Source organism: Momordica charantia (assembly GCF_013281855.1).
Source record: "Momordica charantia cultivar OHB3-1 chromosome 7 unlocalized genomic scaffold, Mcharantia_2.0 BLBB01000007.1, whole genome shotgun sequence".
NCBI classification, from domain to species: domain Eukaryota; kingdom Viridiplantae; phylum Streptophyta; class Magnoliopsida; order Cucurbitales; family Cucurbitaceae; genus Momordica; species Momordica charantia.
Window position 1 is genome coordinate 14,954,492 of NW_028275165.1, and position 19,470 is coordinate 14,973,961.

At 44.9% G+C, this 19,470-nt stretch overlaps 1 protein-coding gene across 1 annotated transcript; it reads right to left on the reverse strand.

Moving 5' to 3' along the window:
- Window positions 1-17,034: 17,034 nt before the first annotated feature.
- Window positions 17,035-17,541, reverse strand: LOC148210432 (uncharacterized). Its single transcript, XM_088126319.1, has one exon. The coding sequence runs from the start codon at window positions 17,539-17,541 to the stop codon at window positions 17,035-17,037; it is 507 nt and encodes a 168-aa protein (XP_087982445.1).
- Window positions 17,542-19,470: the final 1,929 nt, after the last annotated feature.

Consider the following 19,470-nt stretch of genomic DNA (forward strand, 5'->3'; position numbering starts at 1 on the left):
ATATTATAATGAAAAGTCATGTTGAACGTAACTCTTGTGGTGGCTCTACGATGGAGTCGGACAAAACTATGTTGCCAAGAACAAATTCGCGATGGCAGTGAAATCCCTCCATTGGCAATAGTAGAAATATAACAACATAGTTTTAGAGGAGAGTAATGGAATCTCTAAATATAATAAACTTGCTACATTCATCATGTTATTTACGGCTAGCACTCTCGTTTCTTTTCTTAACCTTATTTTTCTAGCATTCACGGCGTCCTATGTCTTAGGAGAGAGTAAAGTGTTTAGAATGTACACAGTAAGAGATAGGATAGAGCTGTTGGTGTATGCATTGGGGGAATTTCCTTGCAGCGAGGAGCATACCAATGTCATATCCATTCTTTTTGGTATCTTCAAATTGTGGTGGAGAATGTAATAAGTGAGCAGTCATTGTTTTTAGCTACAATAAACTCGATGATATTGTTGTTTAGTATAATGGGGATGCAAATGATCCATATCTATACAACTTACGTTTCTTTCTCTCTCCTTAATGTAAAATAAAACGAAAATGACATCCTTCATATATGCAACCACACTTTAACTAATGATTTTCTAATAAAATTCAATAGAGGGTATAAACTAATTAAAAAATGATGCAACTTAAGCAAGATTTGAATTTTAATTCATAGTTAGGAGTTTTAATTGATTCAGTTTTGTATATACTTTGTTTGGTGGAAGAAATTGTGACGCCACGTGGAGGACGGATATTTTCCAAAGATAAAATTCATTTAATTCGGCAGTTCCACCTCTGTGCTGTTACAAAACTAAACCGAGGTGGTCCAGCCTGATGTGTCTGTTAACTCTGCGGACCGTCGCGGATTAAACGGTAACAATGGCTTCCAGTGTGAGGTTGATGCTAAAGTAGTGGAGATGATGTTCAAGGAAGGCAGGGTGATGACCGACCTTGTAGGTCGGCTCGTCACACCAACACGACCCTACCTCTCGCTCATCTGTGACAAACTAAGGCCCACGATGGCCGTGGTGGGACATCGAACAGAACTTCACGTAAGTCTACCCCTACTATAGATCCTGACGTCATCGTCGCCTTCCATCGCGAGCTCGATGACATGCGCAATCAGGTGCGCACGATGGAAGAAACCTACAATGAAATGACACAAGCCAATTGTGTAGGGTCTCAGTCTAGGGTCCCAGTGGACAGGGACGATCAACCTCGCAAAGGGGAGCACCCGGATCCTTCTCTACACCCTGACGACGATTAGTACCCCGAAGATGATGGGAGGGTCGACTACAGTCGTCAGGAGGGAGATTTGAGGAAGCACCTGGCCGACAAGAAGAAGAAGAACTTTGTATTTATAGGTGAGGATGTTTCTCATTCTCGCTTGCGAAGGAATTCGAATTTCAAAGCTCAATCTTGATATAACCCGCTGGTGCTGAAAGGAGTGATCACGAGAGAAGAGTTCGACTTGATAAAGAGCAAGTTCAACGCGCACGTCGAAGCTTTAAAATCAAGGTGCGAGAAGAAGGATAGTGTGTTTGACGATGGCGAGATGGGCGAATCGCCATTCACCGCTTACATTCTCAAAGCACCCATCCCTGCCAAGTTCAAAATGCCCACGATGAAACTGTATGATGGGTCTAAGGATCTGAAAGATTACGTCAAAGTCTTCAAAGGCCTCATGGACTTTCAAGCGACCTCGGATGCCATTAAGTGTTGGGCATTCCAGATCGCTTTGACTGGAAGCGCACGTCTTTGGTACAAAAGGCTGCCGCCGAGGTCGATCTCAACCTACAGCCAACTGGGAAAAGAATTTATAAGCCAATTCTCTCTTGGCACTACGATCGAAAAACAGCCACCCATCTCACCACTATCCGACAGAAGGAGGGCGAGACCCTTAGGGAGTATGTAACTCCATTCCAGGAGGAACGGCTCAAAAGTTATGCACTGCTCGGAAGATTCCACCAATATGCTACTTCCTATGTGCAACGACCGACCTGCCCTTATCTCACTTTCTGACTTCAACCTGGAGGGAGTCCATTTGCCTCACAATGACGCGTTGGTGATTTCCCCCCTGATTGACCATGTCCAAGTCAGAAGGGTGCTCGTCGACGGGGGTGCATTAGCCAACATCCTATCGCTCACAACTTATGTGGCGTTGCGATGGACCCGAGCTCAATTGAAGAAAAGTCCAACACCTTTGTTCGGATTCGCAGGGGACTGTCACTCTCAAAGGGTGCATTGATCTACCTATCACAATCGGCCAAGGAGATACCCAAGTCACTAACATGGTCGAATTCATGGTGTTTACGGTAGGTTGGCGTACAACACTATTTTTGGGCGACCCATCATCCATGTACTTCAAGCCGTTCCGTCAACTGTTCACCAGGTTTTGAAGTATCCAACTCCGAACAAGGTCGGTATGGTCCGAGGTGAGTAGAAAACATCAAGAGAGTGTTATACCACAGCACGCAAAGGGTCGACAGTCTGTGCCTTGGAAGAAGAGGCAACCTTGCCTACCAAGCCAGTTCTGTTTGCCGAGATCGAGCAGCAAAAGGAGCACCATCGCAAAGTGGTTGCACCAATTGAAGAGCTAGAGCTTGTCCCTCTGCTCAGCCCAGAGAAGCAGGTGAACATTGGCACCAAGTTGGGGGCTGCTGACAGAGAAGAGCTCATCACCTTCTTAAGGTCTAACTCGGATGTGTTCGCATGGTCTCACGAGGACATGTCTGACATTGATACGAGGATATGTGCACTGCCTCAACATCGACCCATCATTCCGACCTGTTAAGCAGAAACGAAGAGTTGTAAATAAGGAGAGGAGTGGTGTAATAGTTGAGGAGGTTAATAAGCTTTTGAAAGCCGAGTATATAACTGAAATTATGTATTCCGAGTGGCTCTCTAATGTAGTCTTAGTTAAAAAATCTAATGGGAAGTGGAGAATGTGTGTGGACTTCACAAACCTAAACAAAGCATGCCCCAAAGATTGTTTTCCACTCCCAATGATCGATCAACTCGTAGATGGAACGGTCGGGCACGAGTTGCTCACTTTCATGGATGCCTACCCCAGGTACAATAAGATAAAGATGTACGAACCCGACCAAGCTCACACCTCGTTTATTAACTGCCAAGGCTTATATTGTTATAAGGTCATGCCTTTTGGCCTAAAAAACACGGGCCCGACATACCAACGGATGGTGAACAAAATGTTCGCCAACCAGATCGGGCGCAATATGAAGGTGTATGTGGACGACATGCTTGTCAAGAGCAAGCAGGCCAGATCGTACCTTTCCGATCTGACCGAGACATTCGGGGTACTTCGTAAGTACCAGATGAAACTCAATCCTGCCAAGTGTGCTTTTGGGGTCTCCTCTGAGAAATTCCTCGGCTTTATGGTAAATAACAGGGGAATCGAAGCCAACCCTGAGAAGATCAAAGCCGTGCTCGAGATGCAAGCACCGAAGAACCTTAAGCACCTGCAGTGCTTGAATTGGAGGATTGCCACCCTCAATAGGTTCGTATCCAAGTCCACCGACAACTGTCTTCCCTTCTTCAAAGTTCTGCAGAAGAAGGGATCATTTGAATGGACAACCAAGTGCAAGGAAGCCTTCGAACAACTCAAATCCTACCTCTGCTCGGCCCCATTGCTGATAAAACCTTTACCAGGAGACAAGTTGCAGCTGTACTTGGCCGTGTTCGACAAGGTGGTCAGTTCAACCCTAATAAAGCAAGAAGGGGTGCGCCAGAGCCTAGTCTATTATACGAGTAAAGCTATGATCGAGGCTGAGACCAGGTATCCTCAAATGGAGAAACTGTCTCTTGCTCTAGTCGTGGCCGCACGACGACTCAAGCCTACTTCCAAGCCCATATTGTGACTATGCTCACGAACTTACCCTTGAAGTAGATCTTTCATAAGCCAGAGACATCTGGTTGGTTGATGAAATAGGCGGTGGAGTTAAGTGAGTACGACATCGAGTTCAAGCCTCTAATAGCCATGAAAGGACAAGTTGTTGCAGATTTCATAGTCGAGCTTACACCACCCTCAACTTCGACCTCGGAGTCCGACTTGCCATAGACCATACACGTCGATAGGTCATCAAATGATAAATGATGCGGAGCAGGAGTGCTTCTGCTCGCGTCCGATGGCATACATTTTGAATATGCCCTTTGGATTAACTTTCGCACCTCAAATAGCAAGGCCGAATACGAGGCCCTGTTGACTGGCCTCCGTATGGTAAAGGGGCTCGGAGCTAGCCATAATCAAGTTTACAGCGACTCACAGCTGATAGTAAACCAAATCAAGGAGGAATACAAAGCAAGGCACTCACGAATGGAGAAATACCTAAGTAAAGTCGGGTGCACCTCGCGCAGTTCAAAACTTATGAGGTAAACTAGATCCCTAGGTCCGAGAACTCAAACGCGGATGCCCTAGCAAAACTAGCATCAGCCTACGAGAACGACCTCGCCAGGTCGGTACTAGTGGAGATATTTGATCATTTCTCAATTCTAGAACCGGAAGTGATTCTCAACATCCATCATGGATGGACCCGATCAAAGAATACCTCCTCGATAGTGTTCCACCAGATCCGAAAGAGGCGAAGAAAATGGCGCGGAGGGTAGCTCGGTATGTGCTCCCAGATGAAGCTGTGTATCGTCGAAGGTTTTCATTTCCACTCCTTAGATGTCTCGTGGCAGAAGATGGAAACTACGTCTTAAGGGAAGTACATGAAGGAGTGTGTGGCAACCATTTGGGAGCCAGATCGTTGTCGGCCAAGGTGATCCGACAAGGGTACTACTGGGCCGACGATAGACCGAGACGCGAAGGAGTTTGTCAAGACTTATGACAATTGCCAACATTTTGCAAACACATCCATCATCTCCCAGAACTGCTCAATTTGATTATCGCCCCTTGGTCATTTGCCCAATGAAGAGTCGATCTTATCGGACCCTTCCCTCCTGGTAAGGGACAAACGAAATATATCGTCGTAGTAGTAGACTATTTCACCAAATGGGTCGAGGCCGAGGCCCTCGCCACTATCATCGAGGCCAAAGTCACGAGCTTCATCTGAACCAGCATTGTATGCCGATTTATGTTGTCTACTAATTATGCTACCAATTCTTATATGCGCAAGTATACACAATCATTGCAGCAAGTAACAAAAAGTTCGAATCCACAGAGACTAAGTGCCTAAACACGCTATATTCCCTTAAGAAATCAATGCATTAAACTAAATATTTTTTCTTCTGAATAAATGTTGAATTGAACAGTAATGTAGGCGGTTTAAATATATCCTTAAACACACGTAAATTTTCGCTAAAGCTAACAATTAATGAATAACTTCTTATGAAAATAAGAGCGTAAGGGGAGAGAATAACGACTCTTTCTGGGCTACTCTAACAATACTGCAGCATGAATGGAGTGAATGCAGTGGTCAAACAGACAAGGTAGTTTTCCAAGACAAACAATAACAGCGTATATGAACAGTTTTTAACCAAGCTAGGTGGTGCTTATCCCTAAGTTACCACACTCTAAACTCAAGTAGACTCTAGCTCGAGATGAAGTTTCAATTCCGAATACATTTTTCCAAAGGTTATTAAGAAGATATTTCAATATGGTGATCAAGCACATCCAAAATAGAGTGATACAACAACTTCAAATCAAAACACACTATCATTACTGCAAAACAACAAAGTTACAGCCCATGAAATGAGTTCACAACATCTCCTCCTTACACAAAATGTTTAGCTAGGCACTGCTATAAGGGGTATAAAAAATATAGGAATAAAAACAATACAAAGAGCTTAAAAAATGAAGAGAGGGAGCTGAAGATCAGCTCCCAACAAGTGTTCTCGACTTCTTTCTCAGCTGCAGTTGTCTGGTCTTCTTCTCCTCTTGACTTTCTCGAACGGTTGGAGAGGTTTTCTTGAAGTGAAGGTTGAATGATTTCAAGAATGAAATGGAAAATGTCTTGTGTGTGGAGGCTTCTCTTCTTATTAGCATTTATACCTCATTTCGATTTTAGGGCAACAAAACAATCCCTGTGGGGCCCAGCTCCCACTCCCAGGCGAAACCTCCAATTGTTGTGGTATATTTCGTTGAGAAGTCTTTTCACTGCCAGCTTGCTGCTTTTTGTCTCTTTCTGGAACCGATGATGTAACATCATCAAAGCTGCAGCAAAATGCTCAGAATTAGATCATTTATATAAATGTTAGCATTATATAGGAGAACCTTGATTTAATTGCTAATGTAGGCACCACTCAGTGAATATGGGGGCTAGGTGAGGCAATCTTTAGCTATTTTATGTGAATTTTAGACACAAATAACTCTCTTTAGGAGAGTTATCAAATTGGCATCCCAAATACCATAGTGCGGACAAAGGCAAGCAGTTAGACAACACGAAGTTCAAGTACTTTTGCACCAAACTCGGGATTAGCCATCTCAGATCTTCCCCGGTTCATCCAAAAGCAAACGGGCAAGTGGAAGCCATCAACAAGATCATTAAGAGCGGGGAAATGAACTCCCCTATTAGTCTTCTTCTTCCTCACTTGAGCCGCCCGCAAGCTGAGATGCTCCAGTGTCCTCTTCTTCTACAACAACAAACTTGTCCTCTGGGAATTTTGGGAAGGGCGGAAATGGGCAAGAGAAATTGCGCATAAGGGCTTTGCGAGTCACGATGTCTCTTTCCTTGGCATAGCTCAAATAGGCCTCTTGCCTTCGCTCTATGGTTGCTATCACTCCTGCAATGAAGTTGAGCTGCTGCAAGAGGCTGGCTCGTGTATGAGAGACTTTTTTTAGCCTAAAAATTATATTCCCTCCGCGCTTGCTGTGATCTATGGCCTTTGACCACTCAATTACCACTTCATTGATCACCTCTTTGTCCTTCAGCGTTTGATGGGTGTCTTCCATCTTGATCCTCAATAAGATGCAGAGTTCTGCGATCAGATTTGGGAAATATAGGTTACCCTGCTTTTTTTTCTCTACCTCTGCAATTTCCTCTCAATAAGCTGCCCCACATCGATGTTAAGCCCTTCTATAATGCAGAGTAAGAGGAGTATCCTCTCCTTCGTGATGGAGGTATCATGCATTGTGGGCATGAGCTTACTCTTCAACAGATGATACCAGACATTGGCTTCGGGCTTAAGGTAGGCTGGAAGGAATGTGCGCGCTCCTCTAGCTGATAGCTGCCACCTTGATCCTTCCAATCCAATGCATTTGATTGCTCTATTTAGTTGCTCCTCAAATGGAGCAACCATCATCTCATTAAAGGTAGCATGAGAGTAATTGGGGAGATTATATACCTCGTTGATGGCTTCTGCATTCCAGCAGACTTTCTTACCCTTACCATCACCTTAGAAGGGTCACTCGGGTTAAGGTTCACATAAAATTCTTGGACAATTTGGATGACTGCAGGCTTTGATGGCGCGCAAAAGGACTGCCACTCATGCTTGTTTATGGTGATAGAGACAAACGGGGGCATAGGCCCGTCAAACGGAAATCCCCTCCTCCTAGCAGGTTCCGCTCCTTGAGGCTTTCGAACCTTTCTGTTGTTGCAGCATCAACAAACCGTACAAACTCTGATTGCCCTACAACAACTTGCTCTTTTCCCTTTTTCTTCGCTTGCATGTCAACCTTCTGCTTTTGCTTCTTCCCTTTCTCCGGATCTGTGATTGGGAAGAGCTTCCTCTTTTGCTGCGATTTTCTTGTGATTATAGAGGTTGTTTCTTCCTCTTCTTCTCTTTCTGCCTCATCTTGCTCTTTTTCAGTTGGAGCCCTTTCTTCAGTGTCCTTTTCTTGGTTTGCAGCGCCTTCCCCCAAGCTAACCTCATCACTGCCCACTCCTTCATTGCGACTGTCCGCTTGGGAGAGCTCTTTCATAAATTTTGTTACTCTGCATCTGGTCACAGACGAAAGTTCTTGCTCTCCTTTTGCCTCTGGAATGGCAGGAGGTACTTCTTCATGCTCAACATATTGGGCGAATTCAGCGGCTTCGTTTTCCTGTTCCAGCTGCTCTGCTGCTTTTGGTTGTATTGGAAATTTCTTACTATTTGCTGCTTTTCTTCCTTTTTTGGCTGCTGGCCTCTTCTTGGGCAAGGAAGGGATTTCTTTTTCTGGGGCGGTTTCTTCGGGTAACGGGTCCAGTTGGGGGGGGGGGACTCTTCTGAGGCTTTTTCTGGGGATTTTTTCCGGCGAAGGAGATGGTGCTAGGTCTTGGGGGGATAGTTTTCTTACCCTTCCTTACTTTCGCTTTAACCCGAGGCATATTGGGATGATGATGCTGATGGGCTGCCGATGCTCTAGAGAGCCTAGGTTTAAGATGAAGGGAAAGGACAGGGCGTGAAAAAGGAATAGGGAGGGAGGGGAAAGAGTGCTATCGCACAATTAGGGTTCTTCAACCTTTTGGGCTGCGATGGTCTTTCTCCAAAATTATCTTCTTAAATAACTAAACCTTTAAATCTCCTCATTAATACACAGATAATGCCCAACTACCCGCTTGATCACTTCCTTTCTTTTGATAGTTTTTGAATTTTAAAACTCCCACCCTTTTTATCTTTCCTATAAAAAAAACGCCCCATTACTTCCTAAAAATGGGAAGGAAATAATGTCCTAAAACGATTTTCGGTTTTAAAACCTCTGACCCACAATTTCTTTTCTGATGGATTTGCCTGCTTCGGGCAATGATTGCTTTTCTTTTCCCTCTAACTGCTCTTCATCTTTTAAATCCAACTTTATTTTTCGTAACCCTTGATTTATGCTCCAGCATCAACAAAGTTGACCACATTTTTCTCAACTTCATCATTTCTGCTCTTATATTCTCAGCTGCTAAATAGGAGCATATTTCCCTTGCGTGAAACAAAACAAAAAAAAATCAAACAAAATTGCCTCAAGTTAAAACCTTCCTAACTGCTACTAAGAACTTTTAAATCTACTTAACAAGAATTAAACTAAAAGAGAGGGGAAAACAAATAGTCAAGAATTCTTCCCCTTTTTATTTTTGTCTGGTACATCCTTTAAGTTGACCTCAGCTAGTGGGAATCCATATTCCTCACCATTTCTCCTCCCTAGTCGTGCTTCAATCTTTGCCCATTCAATGTGAATTCCCTTTCTGTGTTCTCATCTTTGACAGTTACAGCTCCATAGGGATACACCTTCACCACTATAAACGGACCTGACCACCTTGATTTTAGCTTTCCAAGAAACGATTTCAACCTTGAGTTGAATAACAACACTTTTTGTCCTGCCTCGAATGTTATTTGCTTTATCCTTCTGTCATACCAAACTTTGGTCTTCCTTTTATAAGCCTTTGCATTCTCATAGGAATCTCTCTTGAATTCATCCAATTCTAGCAGTTGAAACTTCCTGACTTCTCCTACTATTGATAAATCCATATTTAGCCTTTTTACAGCTTAAAATGCATTCTGTTCCAACTCAAGCAGCAGATGACATGCTTTCTCAAATACTAGTTTACATGAGGAGGTTCTTATTGGAGTCTTTTAGGCTGGTGTGTATGCCCATAATGCATCGTCCAACTTGAAAGACCAATCTTTTCTGCTCGTACGCACTACTTTCTCTAAGATTCCTTTGATTTCTCAGTTTGATACCTCTGCCTGGCCGTTTGTTTGGGGGTGATATGCGGTGGACACCTTATGCTTGATATTGTATTTCGTCAACAGGAAACTTATGGCCTTGTTAACAAAATGAGATCCTTCGTCACTTATAACTGGCCTAGGAGTTCCAAATCTAGTAAATATGTTCTTATGCAAGAGCTTCAAAACAATCTTTGCATCGCATGTCACACAAGCTATGGCTTCCACCCATTTACAGACATAGTCTACGACTAGAAGAATGTAGAGGTGACCATTTGATGGGGGAAAGGTCCCATGAAGTCTATTTCCCAGACATCAAAGAGTTTTACCTCAAGGATAAAATTTAGAGGCATTTCTGACTTATTTGAGATTTTCCCTACCCTTTAGCACTTGTCACAGTTCTTCACATATAAATGTGAATCTTGGAAGACTATTGGTCAGGAATAGCCACTTTGAAATATTTTGGCTGTAGTTCGCTGTCCTCCAAAATGTCCACCATAAGGAGCAGAGTGACAATGCTCGAGCATTGTCAATGCTTCAGCACTTTCAACACATCTACACATAATTTGATCTTCGCATAGCTTGTACAGGTAAGGGTCATCCCAATAATAGAACTTACTGTCATATGAACCTTTTTAGCTGTTGCTTCTTCATGTCTAGTGGTTGAATCCCACGAGCCACATAATTGGCCATGTCAGCAAATCATGGCTCTATATCTTTCTTCTTTTCTATCACCACTAACAGCTGCTCATCAGGGAATGCATCTTGTATAGCAGTCTGCCCTTCCACTGTTCTCTCAAGTTCTACTCTCGATAAATGGTCTGCCACTTGGTTCTCCGAACCTTTCTTATCTCTGATCTCCAAATCGAATTCTTGTAGAAGAAACACCCATCTAATTAGCCTTGGCTTGACGTCCTTTTTGGCTAGCAAATACTTGATGGTTGTGTGGTCTGTGTATACAACTACCCTCATTCCAATAAGGTAAGCTTTGAATTTTTCAAATGCAAAGACCACAGCCAGCAGCCCTTTCTCAGTGGTAGTGTAATTGAGTTGAGCTTCCACCAATATTCTGCTGGCATAATAAATTGGGTGAATCAGCTTCCCTTTCATAAGTCCCAGCACAGTTCCTACCACGTAATCGCTAGCGTTACACATGACCTCAAAAGGTTCCTTCCAGTTTGGGGCTATCATGATGGGAGCCTGGATAAGAGCTGCTTTTAAAGTAGTGAAAGCTTGCAAACAATCAGAAGAAAAGTAAAAAATTCGTTCATTTTCTAATAGAGAGCATAAAGGTTTAGAAATTTTTTAGAAGTCCTTAAGGAATCTCCTGTAAAACCCTGCATGCCCAAGGAAACTTCTAACTCCTCTGACTGAGGTGGGTCGTGGCAGCTTCTCTATTACTTCCATCTTAGCTCTGTCCACTGCTATTCCCTTATTGGATACTTTGTGGCCCAACATTATTCATTCATTCACCATAAAGTGGCATTTTTCCCAGTTGAGCACCAAATTGGTGTCCTCGCACCTCTTCAACACCTGCTCTAAATTCCTCAAACATTCACTAAAGTCCCCTCCAAAGAATGATAAATCGTCCATGAACACCTCAACCACAATTTCTATTAAATCCGAGAAGATTGTCATCATACACCTCTAGAATGTTGCTGGAGTGCCATTGCACAATCCAAAGGGTATTCTACTAAATGCAAACGTACCATCATATGGGCGAGTGAATGTAGTCTTTTGCTGGTCTTGAGGGGATATGGTAATTTGGTTGTAACCACTATATTCGTCCAAGAAACAATAGTATTCTTGCCCAGCCAAGCGATCTAACATCTGATCAATGAATGGTAGTGGGAAGTGGTCCTTCTTGGTTGCTGTTTATGCAAAGAATTGCAAAACGCTATTCACGAACCTAGCTTGAACCCAGTCTCCGGCTCGACCTGAACCTTGGAGTGAACCTACACAAGAGGGCAAACTCTCCGACGCTCAAGTCAGTATAGGTCAGACTCAATATCAAGTTCGAGGTAAGATTCGATACCTGAGCGTGAAATGAGGCCCTCTATTTATAGGTGGCGGGTCCGACAGTACTCACGACCGGTGGTTACCTTTTTTTTTCATGTCGAACCTGTCGGGTTTGAGCAAATCGAACCCGTCCAGGTCGAACCACGGCTTTTTACACTTAGCCTTGTTTATGGACAAATTCGGTCTCCTCGGCAGGTTCGAGGTGGACCTGGAATATTCTTTTATTTGTACACACCACTGAGGGTTCTCCACGTGTCCGCAACATTTTTCCCCTAAACATTGGCCCCCTTTTTGTCAGGTTTGATCTCGATCTGGCAGAGAAGTTACTTGGTTCAAATTAGGACACGTGGCGACTTCTGGTTCGTAGAGAGAATATAACCGTTGTAGAGGCGGGAAACGTTTCGATCTGCTAGGCTGTCGGAGCGTTCGAGTTATTCCGACGTTACGAATTCCGAGATGATCCCAGCCGCTGGTTCATTACACGTGTACGGTATAGAAACGTTTCCAGTTTGCTCTAAATAACTCCAAGACTTCAGGTCAAACCTTACGCTTCCTGAATTCTTGGAGTTCGATCTCAAATCAGCTCGAACCCTCCTTAGGTTAGTCGCTTTCTTTGCTTTAATCTTGATTTCAAATATGGTAGTTTTAATGTCATCCTCCTCTAGCAGTGATAGCTTAGGTAGTGCAGGTCGGACTATAAGCAGTTCGCCCCCTAAGCCAAGTGACTCTGGGGAGGATTTAGCTCATAGGTTAGAGTCCGAGCTGGAAGAGGTAGAAAATTTTAGGTTTTCTGATGATGGGGAAGATAGTGACACTTCCACCTCCAGCCAGGGTCTGGAATACCCTTCGAAAATGCCTGAGCACTATCTCGAACCCCTTCGTAGGGGGTTTAATATTTCGAAAGATATCATCCTTAGGATTCCGGAGGAAGGGGAAAGAGCTGACAACCCTCCAGAGGGATGGGTCACTCTTTACTTAAAGATGTTTGAGTACAACCTCAGACTTCCCCTTCACCCTTTTGCCCAAGAGTTCTTAAACCGAACTGGACTGGCTCCTGCTCAAGTGGCCCCCAATGGATGGGGTGTCATTTTTGCTTTGGCCATCCTTTTTTGGCTACGAGCTCGAGAAGAGGACGAGGCCAATCTGCTAGATGTTGAACAGCTTCTAGGGTGCTTTGAAGCTAAAAGAATAGCTAAGAAGCCAGGTCGGTACTACATGTGCGCAAGGAAAGGCGTAGGTGGTATACTCAAATGGCCGACCTCCATCAAAGGATGAGTGAAGAAGTGGTTTTTTGCCTCTGGAGAATGGCTGCAAAGAACGAGTCTGGTGGTCCCTTTTTTGACGTTCCCGTTAGGTTTGAGAATTCAGGTATGGAGTCGTTCTAATTATTTTTGTAGCTTTAAATCTTACAGCTCTTTTGCTTCTCATATTTGACTTTAATTCTTCTTTGTCTTGTGCAGTATCGATCAAACCAATTCCCGAGCTAAGTCGAGCATCCTGGAATACCCTCAAGTATTATAAGGATCGCTTCCCAAGAGGCAGGAAGATCGGAATCTTGGTGACTGACAAGCTGCTGCTTGAATCCGGGTTGTTAGATTACAATCCCTTAGTACGTCCAGTCGAAGCTTCGGTCGAACTCTGAGCTCGATAAGTCGAGCTCGACCTCACTTTAAATTTGTATTTCGATTTCAGTTTCTGACCTTTTACTTGTTTGTTTTGCAGCGATGGTGTGCGAATTCACAGGCAGCGTGAAACGCAAGTCTAAGGGCCGTGCTCACGCCCTTAAGACTGTTCAGAGCACAGAGCCAACGACTCCTGCTGTTGCTCAACCTTCGGCTCAAGACAAAGCTGGGCCATCTGCTGAAGTCCCAACTCCGGTGATCGAGCTGGACTCTACTGGGGAGCACTCTAGGGAGAAGCGTCCGAGGAGCGAGTCCGAGGCGCTGGATGTGTCACCTCTGTGCGAGGTGAGAGAAGAGTCTCTTCTGAAGAAGAGAAGGAAGAAGAAGAAAACCACCTCCTCCTCGGAGGTTGGACCTCATGGGGCCCTGCCCACGAGCCATGCTGATTTAGTGGACGACCCCGAAGCTAGGATGGGAGGGACGTCCGACGTGACGATGCAGTTCCGATTTGAACCGTCAAGCTCCAGGGTGAAGGACCGAGTGTCCCGCATCTCGGCATCATGCTTGGACCGCTGCCTCCGTAAGGCGTCCAAGTTTGTAAGCGATCTTGGGTTTGTACTGCAAATGACCATTGACCACGCCGCTGAGGTAAGACCTGCTCCCTTAACTGCTTTTACTTTTACAACTTATAGCTCGGTCTAACCCTCGTGTGATTTCTCTTTTCAGGCGTTTATTGCTTCCATTCACTCGACAGTTACGATGAAGGCTGAGCTGGACGGAAAGGAAGTCATGGCAGCAAAGGAGAAGGAGAATTCCTCCGCTGCCTTGGAAGCTACCACCACGATGAAGGGCGAGCTACTGAAGGCTCGTTCCGAAGTGGACATTCTGAGGGCTGACGTGGAGGTCAAGGCTTAGCTGCTGAAAAAGGAGAACGAGAGGCACAAGGCCCACCTCCGAGCTGCCCACGCCATCACAAAAGGACTGGAAAAGGAGAAGTTCCAGATCTTGAAGCAGAAAGACGACATGCTTCAAGTTCTTGAGGAGAAGGACGCCTTCATCAAGCGCCTCACTACTGAGCTCAAGGTGGAGAAGGAACGTCTGAACAACGGAGTTCTACTAGAAGCAGCGTTTAGGCAACATCCAGACTTTGATGGATTTGCCAAGGACTTCAGCGACGCGGGCTTCAAATTTTTGATGAAGGGCATTGCTGCTGACATGCCTCATCTTCAGATCGATCTCAACGATCTGAAGAGGAAGTATGCTGAGAAATGGGCCTCTGGGCCTAATAGCACTCCGGCCCCCCAATCCTTGGTGGAGAAGTACGTCAGAGAGCTGGACTCTGACTACTCTGACCTGGAAGAGGACGATGCCCCTAGTCAGAAGCAGTTTGAGTTCGGCAGTACGCAAGAGGAAGCCCCTTCGCAGCAAGGCGGATCCCAGGAGGTCAACCTTATGGGTTCTCAGGGTGAATTGTCTTCTCACCTCGGGAGTAGCTGATGCTTCTTCTCTCTTCCTTTTTTGGAATGCTTTTCTACTTTTGTATTTCTTGTACAAGTCTTTGGGCAATTGAATAAATCCACCTCGAGATGTTGCGGGTCGAGGACTCCTTCTCCTGGCCTGGACCCTCTTTCTCTTGGGCAACAGCGCCCAAACCGTAATAAATGCTGGCAAGGACGGCCGGAGCTATGGCTACTCTCTTTCCCTGCACCAAGAACCCGGCCATGACAAATGTTTCCGGGCGAATGAGGTACACAAGCCTTGACTCTGCCCTTTTATTAATGAAATTTTCACTTCTCCAACTCTTGTTCATCGCGTTTTGTTATCCTCTTACTTTTTCCTTTAGCTTTTGAACTTACTTTTGTAGAATTGATCACGTATAAATAATTTCATCTTGCACCTCTAACTCGTAAGTTTAAAGGATTGAGTTTGGAAGGAACTTTGTCACATCGCACCTTTTACTTAAGGTTTGAATTTAAGAGTTTCCTATATTGAATTCATTGAACAATTGAACTTTCCACATCGCACCTTTAACTTAGATGTTCGAATGATTGAATTTTAAGTTCATAAGTAATTTTGACATCGCACCTCGAACCCGTAGGCTTAGAGGATTGAATTTTATGAAAGAACTTTCCACATCGCACTTTAACTTAGATGTTCAAAGGATTGAATTTTATGAATTTTACCTTGTCGATAATTACTTTGCCAGGTTTAAGCTTTATGGGAGTCCTTGGCCCCCATTTAATTTATGATCGAACTCAGAGTCACGAAATTAAATAACTCCTCCATTTATTAAAGTTCCCTCCCCCTGAAAATTTTTACAAGTCCATTTTAGGACTATTTTGACATTTCAAAGGTAATAGCGCTTTAAGTGTTTTGCGTTCCATGGATGCACAAGTACGTTTCCTTTCAGATCGGCCAACATGTACGTTCCTAGTCGGACTATGCCCTTAACCTCGAACGGTCCCTCCCAACTTGGGTCAAGGGTGCCCACATGACTTTGAATCTTCCTTAAGACCAAATGTACGACTTGAAAACTTCGAGGTCGAACTCGGGCATTGTAATGTCTGGCCATTCTGTTTTGATACTCTGTTAAGCGTAGCTGAGCCATTTCCCTCTTTTCTTCTAATAAGTCAAGGTTAAGGAGCAGCTCTTCCTCGTTCCTTATTGGTTCATACTGCTCTACCCTGTCTGTTGGCATGCCGATCTCGACTGGGCAACAACTTCAGAGCCAAAAGTTGGTGAGAATGAAGTTTCACCGGTTGACTCTCTTGGGGTAGTCCGATATGACCACAGTACCTCAGGTAGCTCTTCGGCCCATCTTCCCTTTTTGGAGTCCAATCTCAGCTTGAGTCCACGCTTTATGATTTTGTTTATCGCTTCAACTTCCCCATTAGCTTTTGGATGGGCAGGGGACGAACTGAGATGGCTTATGTTCAGCTTCTTGCAAAAGTCTTTGAACTTTGTGTTATCGAACTGCTTCCCGTTGTCTTTCACAATAGCGTTCGGTATACCAAAGCGGCATACGACGTTTGTCCATATGAACGATGTGACTTTGGACTCTGTGATGTGGGTAAGCGTCTCGGCCCCAGCCCACTTTGTGAAATAATCCACAGTGACAACGGCGAATTTTGTTTGTCCTTTGCCCAAGGGAAAAGGACCTATAATATCCACTCTCCATTGTGCGAATGGCCATGGGGCCGAGATGGGGGTGAGCAGTTCAGGAGGCTAGTGAATAATGTTTGCGAAGCGTTGACAGTTATCGCAAGTCTTCACAAACTGTTTGGCATCCTGATAGACGGTCGGCCAATAATACCCTTGTCGAACCACCTTGGCCGATAACGACCTGACTCCTCAATGGTTGCCACATACTCCTTCATGAATTTCTCTGAGAATGTAGTCACTTTCTTCATGAGTTACACACTTGAGGAGAGGCAGGGAGAATCCTCGTCGGTACAACGCCCCATCTCGGAGTATGAACCGAGCTGCTCTTCGTGTCATCTTCTTATGTTCTTTTAAGTCTTGCAGTGGGTTTCCTTTAATGAACTCCACAATTGGATCCATCCATGAGGGTGTTGGTGTATCGACGTCCATCATGTCCGGCTCTAGGATTGACGGCTATCCAAGATTTCGATCGGGACTGATCTCGTATGCTGACACCAATTTGGTTAAGGCATCTGCATTTGAATTCTCTGATCTTGTAACTTGATTCACCCCGTAAGTTTTGAACTGGGAGAGGTGCGATCTGACTTTACTTAAGTATTTCTCCATCTGGGAGTCTTTTGTTTGATATTCTTCCTTGATTTGATTTACCACCTATTGGGAGTCGCTGAAGACCTTGATGTAGAGGGTGCCCAGTCCTTTGGCAACGCGAAGTCCTGCCAAAAGTGCTTCGTACTTAGCCTCATTGTTTGAAGTTCGGAAGCTGAAGCGTAAGGCATACTCAAACCGCATGCCATCTGGTGCAAGCAAGAGGATTCCTGCTCCACACCCTCTCTCGTTGGAAGATCCATCCACATAGATCGTCCACAGAAGGTCAGATTCGACGGACAGAGATGGTGGAGTGAGCTCTGCGAGGAAGTCTGCAACTGCTTGCCCCTTCAACGCTCTGGGCTCAAACTGTATATCGTACTCACTCAACTCCATTGCCCATTTCATCAGGCGTCCTGATGTTTCTGGCCTATGGAAGATGTTCTTCAGGGGCAAATTAGTGAGCACCACAATGGGGTGTGCTTGGAAATACGACCTAAGTTTTCGGGCCGAGGTGACCAAAGCGAGGGCCAGCTTTTCTATTTGTGGATACCTGGTCTCGGCATCGGTCATGGCCTTACTTGTGTAATAAACTGGACTTTGGCGTACTCCCTCCTGCTTGATTTGGGCCGAGCTGACGGCACTATCAGATACCGCCAGATACAAGTGGAGCTTATCTCCCGGCAAAGGTTTGGCGAGCAATGGTGTCGAGCAAAGATAGGTCTTCGATTGATCCAAGGCTTGCTCGCACTTTGTCGTCCACTCAAATGGTCATTTCTTTCTCAAAACTTTGAAGAAAGGAAGGCACTTATCGGTTGATCTCGAAACGAATCTATTTAGGGCTGCAATCCTTCCATTGAGGTGTTGAAGCTGCTTAAGAGTTTTGGGTGCTTCCATCTCGAGCACGGCCTTTATCTTCTTTGGGTTGGCTTCGATTCCACGGTTGTTTACCATGAAGCCGAGGAACTTACCCGAGGAGACTCCAAAGGCACACTTGGTTGGATTGAGCTTCATTTGATACTTCCGTAAAACTTTGAAGGCTACGGTCAAATCGGAAATATGCGACTTTGACTGCTTGCTCTTGACAAGCATGTCGTCCATATATACTTCCATATTCTGACCGATCTACTTGGCGAACATCTTATTCACCATTCTTTGGTAGGTCGCACCTGCGTTCTTGAGGCCGAAGGGCATAACCCTATAGTAGTACACACCTTCGTCTGTTATGAATGCAGTATGATCTTGATCTAGCACATGCATTTTAATTTGATTGTATCCGGAATAGGCATCCATGAAGGTGAGCAGCTCGTGCCCGGCTATTGCGTCTACGAGCTGGTCGATCCTTGGCAGTGGGAAGCAGTCTTTTGGGCATGCCTTGTTTAAATTTGTAAAATCTACGCACATTTTCCACTTCCCATTAGATTTTTTAACTAATACAACATTAGGGAGCCACTCGGGATACATAATTTCTTTTATACATTCAGCTTTTAAAAGTTTGTTCACTTCTTCAACAATTGCATCACTCCTCTCTTTATTTACAGGTCTTCTCTTTTGCTTTACAGGTCAGAATGATGGATCTATGTTGAGTCGATGCACCATGATCTTTGGGTCTATGTCAGACATGTCCTCGTGGGACCATGCAAAAACATCTGAGTTGGACCTGAGGAAGTTGATCAGTTCTTCCCTATCGGTGGCCCTCAGCTTGGTTCCTATGCTTACTTGTTTTTCAAGACTTAGCAAAGGAACAAGCTCGAGCTCCTCTGTTGGTGCAGAGAACTCCCTCTTGCCTTCTCTAGGCAGGTCGGCCTCTGACTCCTGTTTTTCAGCCCATTTGGTTTGTTTTTCGAGGACGCACACCGATGACCCTTTGAATGTAGAGGCATAACACTCCCTTGATGTCTTCTGCTCTCCTCGGATTGTGCCCACCCCATTGGGAGTTGAGTACTTCAAAACTTGGTGAAGTGTTGAGGGAACATCCCGGAATGAGTGGATGATGGGTCTCCCAAAGATAGCATTGTAGGTCGACCTGCCGTCTATCATGACGAACTCGGCCATCTGCGTGACTTGTGTATTATCTTGCCCAATCATGACCGGCAAGTCAATACACCCTTCTGGGAAGACCGATTCTCCAGAAAATCCAACCAAAGGTGTTGGACTCTTCTTCAATTATGCCCTAGTCCACCCCAAGGTAAGATATGTTGTAAGAGATAGAATATTGGCAGATGCACCCCCATCTACCAATACTCTTCAGACTAGGACGTGGTCGATGAGAGGGGTGATTATGAGTGGCATCATTATGGGGCAGGTGGACCCCCTTTAGGTCGGAGTCATTGAAGGTGATGGAGCAGGTCGGTCTTTGCTCCCTATGCACACTTCGCGCCTGGCCTCTCGAACTAATTCTTTCCTTTTGTTTCCAGACTGGCCCCCGATTGAGCCTCCAAAGATAGTATTAATGACCGCAGGTCGGTCATCTCGGCGAGGTGGTATCCTTGAACGCTTCCT